Source organism: Vigna umbellata, chromosome 5, assembly GCF_029865625.1.
Source record: "Vigna umbellata cultivar VRB3 chromosome 5, Vumbellata_1.0, whole genome shotgun sequence".
Lineage (NCBI taxonomy): Eukaryota > Viridiplantae > Streptophyta > Magnoliopsida > Fabales > Fabaceae > Vigna > Vigna umbellata.
The window spans coordinates 60100626-60105168 of NC_142169.1; the positions used below are offsets into that span (position 1 = coordinate 60100626).

Genomic DNA, 4543 nt, shown 5'->3' on the forward strand with positions numbered 1-4543 from the left:
AGTTGTTTTAGACCATTAGATGATTCACTTCCAAGGAGAGAAAAATGACTGAAGAGGATCTGAATCCAGCCAGATCTCTCATTAGCACAAGTATAAGTGTCAGAGATCTCACATTAACTAGAAATAAGAAAAAATAAATTCAAACTTCATCTTACAATCCAAATTTATAGAGTTAAGTTCAAAACTTATTTCTTAATATGATATAAGATTCATCTATAAATATCTAATCCCACACTCAAGATATATATGTCTCTCTATAGTACAATTATCTACCTGTAATGATACTTTGTAATTAGATGATAATACACAAATACTTTGCCCAATGGTACATAATCTATTTAACTTAATAGTTATTCATACAATATGTATATATAATATATTAATTTCTCCCTCATACAGGTTTTCTAGTTCATTTTCTTATCGTAGAGGGATGGCAAACTCAGTAGCCCAGCCTTCTTAATAGTGTTAATACACTCAACAAATTCTAATGACATATTTATATATATAATTTTGTATTTCAATTTATTACCTGACATAAAATTACCAAAAGGAGATGCCTATTCTTTCCTGTAAATGACTGTAAAGGTCATGATATTTGGAAAGAACTACCATACTTATCTTCTAGTATTTATACTCACTCATATTCTAAGATGGCCAAGCTCAGAGCTAGTTCTTGATACCTCTTTGTCTTCAGGTTTTAGATCTTCTTTTTCCTTGCTCTTGGACACCTCTTCTGCCATGGTTCTCCTTGGAGGAGCTGAACAGACTGGAACCACGGATCTGATTCTCACAGCTGGTGCCCTAAATAGAGGAGTAGGTGTTCTCATCATGCCAAATCTTTCAGGAGTAGATGTGCCTGGACTTAGTGGGATGCCTGTTCTCAACCTTGATGCAGCATGTTGTGGTCTTGAACCAACAGATGAAGTAGGGCATATGGTTCGCACAATGGAAGATGATGAAGGAGCTGGTGGTCTAAAACTTCTGTTGTAGCTTGCTTGTGAACGTGATCTGAGAACAGATGAACCAATCCTTGATGGGTTTTGGAGCTCAGAATTAGGTGGTCTGTGTACAGATCCCATGCTCCAATGAGAATCCCATTCAGATTTCTCACACTGTTCTCCCTGCTCAGTAGTTCTACTTCTGCTTCCAGAACTATCATGCTTCTTACTCTCATCAACTGAACCTGGTGGTAAGAGACCGGTTTCATTGCTAAGGGTACAAACTGGAGGATCTTCTGTTTTTTCTTCTTGTATCTCTCTGATGGTTAGTGTTGACCTGCCTGCATTTAGTTCTGGAGCAATTTGGTTTGAAAAACAAAATGAAGGGCTTGATGTAGCCATTGAAAATTTTGGTCCTACAGGAACTGATCCCAACTCGCTGGGGAAATAAAGACAGTGGTCTGGCTGGAACATGGACTGCATTAATGGATAAATATGTTGAGTAGATGGAATAATTGGCTGAAAGGTTAGTGCCAACAGACGATTTTGTTGCTGCAAAATTTGTTCTTGCTGCCAAATCTGATATAGAGCCACCTCTGGCGAGAAACTAGAGATTACACAATGCTGGCATTGAGTAGTGTACATGTCTGTAGCAGGATGAGTAGATACCAAAGAGGTTGTAGCGAATTTTTGCCGTCCAAGTTGATTATCACCTTTGGAAAAATTCTCTGAACCATTTGCAAGGATGCGAGCTATGATGACTTGATCTTGTTCGTCATTGCCTCTAGACTCCGGTGAAAATGAAGATGATAAACTATGCTCTGACACTTGAAGAAATTTAGAACAATAACAATCAGTTAAATGTGGGAAGGAAAGACAGAAAAATGTGAAAAAAGGAGAAAGAAAGGTACGGTGAAAAAAAGTCATATTCAGACAGCTAATATGCAGACACACAGAGATATGATTGAAGAATCAAAATGCTCACATTTTTTCAATGCAGCCCAAGCAGCCATGGCAGCATTTTTTTGAGCCTGTTTCTTTGTCCTAGCTGGATCTCCTGTAAAATGCTTTCCTGCAATCTCAACTGTACAAGAGAAGTTAGGACCATGACCTGGTCCAGTTCGAATTGTAGTATAAACAGGAAGGTTCAGTCCAGCTCTATGAGCAGTTTCTTGGAGTAAATTCTTGTATACTCCTGTTTCATCCTGTCAATATCCAAATGAAAAATCTATATTTAGAAAAAATCTTAGATCAACAATGACATTCTATAATTCTTTAATTCCTAACATTTGTGGTATGTTTCTGTTCTTACTATAATCCAAAATTCTTCTATTTGTCTATTCTATATACTATTTGGTTGCAAAAAACGTTAAATGTAATTAATGAATCAACCAGACTCAACATATTTTGGGGAAATGCAACCCTCTAAAAGAAGATAAAAAAGAGACTACAAAATTAAATATCTATTTGTAAATGTATATTTTGCCCTGAAATGACTTATATTATAAGTTGACATTTAAACCAGTAATACAGAGAAAGCTAAACATGAAAATTCAGCTTTAAATAATCTTATTAAAATGTTTCTGGTTACCTAGAAAGTGGGTGTTAAAATGATTTCTGTATTTCTGATACACTAAATACTTTTAAGATAGATTTCTGCTCTTATTTTACTATACTAGTACAATATTGAATATTTTCATAAGAAGAAAGACTTTTCCAATTCCAGTATTCAATATCAAAATCCTTATACATCAAACTACAAACTGTGAATGGAAGAGTGATTACAGCTCTAAAGAAAGAAAGAAAACCCAGAAAGAAGATTCTTAAGAAATTTCATTTGCTCACCAGAACTCTTGCAGCCAAAGCTCTAGAGGGACCTCTTTTTGCAAGAGTGTTAAGAGCTACCTCAGCTGCTGCATGTTCTGCCTGTCTAAGAGTAGAGCAGAAAGTAGGACTTTCAAAGGTCTCTCCATTAAAGTTTACAGTAGCTTTAAAACGAGGAGCATGATCTGGTCCTTCGCGAATGCATGAATAGGCTGGCAAATTAAAACAGCTTCTTTGAGCCAACTCTTGCAGCCGATTCTTGTACATGTCTGCGCACAAATAAAAATTAAAAACGAATTTATTTTTTTATAATTTGAGGTGAAGGAGGGAAGGAAAAAGAAAACTTGTATTATTCTAGCAAACATTTATCTGGTCACATCATAATATCACTAATGCTCTCTCTTTTGTTCAACAACAAAGACTCATATCAGTCAAACATCCTATGCTAGAATCTTCACTCTCTAAAGCCGGAAAAAAACAGAGACTTTCTTCAACTTTCCATAGTTTAAAAAGGGTAGTCATACCACAACTGTAACGTCTCAATTTCTCTTAAATTGTCTACCATTAAACCAAAGATCAATATGAATATATTCTTCATCTACGTAACAACAACCCCCACACTTAGTATTCATATGAGTCAAGAGAAATGTTAGCAACATATGTGTAACATACTCTTTTAAATACACTCTTGACTACTGGTTGAAACTTACTGAAAATCACAAAAACATAGAGTCTTGCTTCACATTTTAGGTTTCAATAAATTTTAACCAATGACAGAAAGTGTATTAGAAAGAGTGTATCAGAGAATGGGTTGCCAGTACTCTACATGTAACACACCCTCACATAGGCAATCTAAGGATTAGTTCCATAAACCAAAAAAAAAGGAGCAATGTTTATAACAAGACTCATGAACTGATAGTAAAGATAAACCTAATCAAACAACAAAATAAGCAGCACTAACTGTTTCTACATAAATTCGAAAATACTAACAACACAGTAATTCGACATGTTTTCTGTACATTGGGACAAAAGTTTTTCGGGAGCAATTTACACCGACAAAAGCAGAATCAACATTTTACAAAATCTCGTTCCAAATAAATGAAAATGTAAAATTGCAGCACAGAAAAGAAACACTCGAAACCCCCAATAGTAAGTAACTAAACAGTGAAAGAATGAAACAGACCCATTAGTCTATGTTCACTCAACATCTATGAAACAACCCAATGAACCAATATTCAGCACGATCAAACCCGTTTATAAGAATACAACTCAGAAATTGCATTGATAAAATCAAAAGAACAGCAACAAAGTAAGAAAAATCAAACCTTTTGAAGAGTACTGTGAAAAGATCTGAGTGTGAGGAACCACAAAATGAAGCACAACTAAAAGTATCAGAGAGCCTCTAAATCTCTTGAGTGTTTGGTTAGAGAAAAACTAGGAGAAAGTGAAGGAATAGGCAGAATGATAAAGTAACAGTAAAGTAAGATTTATTACCGGCACAACACAACAAGGATGTTTATTTTCTGCTTAGGGAAGCAAAACCACGCAAGCAATCTATATTTATGGCTCATTCATTATCATAACTGTGTCCTACTTCACAAAAGGTTGAAGTTCATATCTATATTATTTTATAAATAAATAGTACTAAATAAAAATAAATGTACTTGTGTTGTTTATAAAAATATAACATGAACTTGTCTCTCAATTCTAGAATTCTTCATAATAAATATCCTAACATCTTAATTCTTAAAAAAATATTACTTTGTAGGCCTTCGGTGATT

General features: G+C 34.6%; 1 protein-coding gene across 1 annotated transcript; it reads right to left on the bottom strand.

Annotated features, from left to right (window-relative positions):
- Positions 1 to 357: 357 nt before the first annotated feature.
- Positions 358 to 4290, bottom strand: LOC124822745 (double-stranded RNA-binding protein 2-like). The gene is made up of 4 exons (XM_047294788.2): positions 4088 to 4290; positions 2784 to 3031; positions 1924 to 2143; positions 358 to 1765 (listed from the first exon to the last, which is right to left on the bottom strand). Exons 2-4 carry the CDS (start codon positions 3027 to 3029, stop codon positions 639 to 641), a joined length of 1593 nt encoding a protein of 530 aa, XP_047150744.2. The 5' UTR covers positions 3030 to 3031; positions 4088 to 4290; the 3' UTR covers positions 358 to 638.
- Positions 4291 to 4543: the final 253 nt, after the last annotated feature.

What these genes read in the sequence shown, in the direction of transcription:
- LOC124822745 (XM_047294788.2), bottom strand. Translation starts at nt 3,029, where the DNA reads ATGTACAAGAATCGGCTGCAAGAGTTGGCTCAAAGAAGCTGTTTTAAT. An exon ending in CTTTGGCTGCAAGAGTTCTG is followed by an intron (nt 2,144 to 2,783) that starts GTGAGCAAATGA and finishes GGATATTGACAG; the next exon opens with GATGAAACAGGAGTATACAA. An exon ending in TTGGGCTGCATTGAAAAAAT is followed by an intron (nt 1,766 to 1,923) that starts GTGAGCATTTTG and finishes AATTTCTTCAAG; the next exon opens with TGTCAGAGCATAGTTTATCA.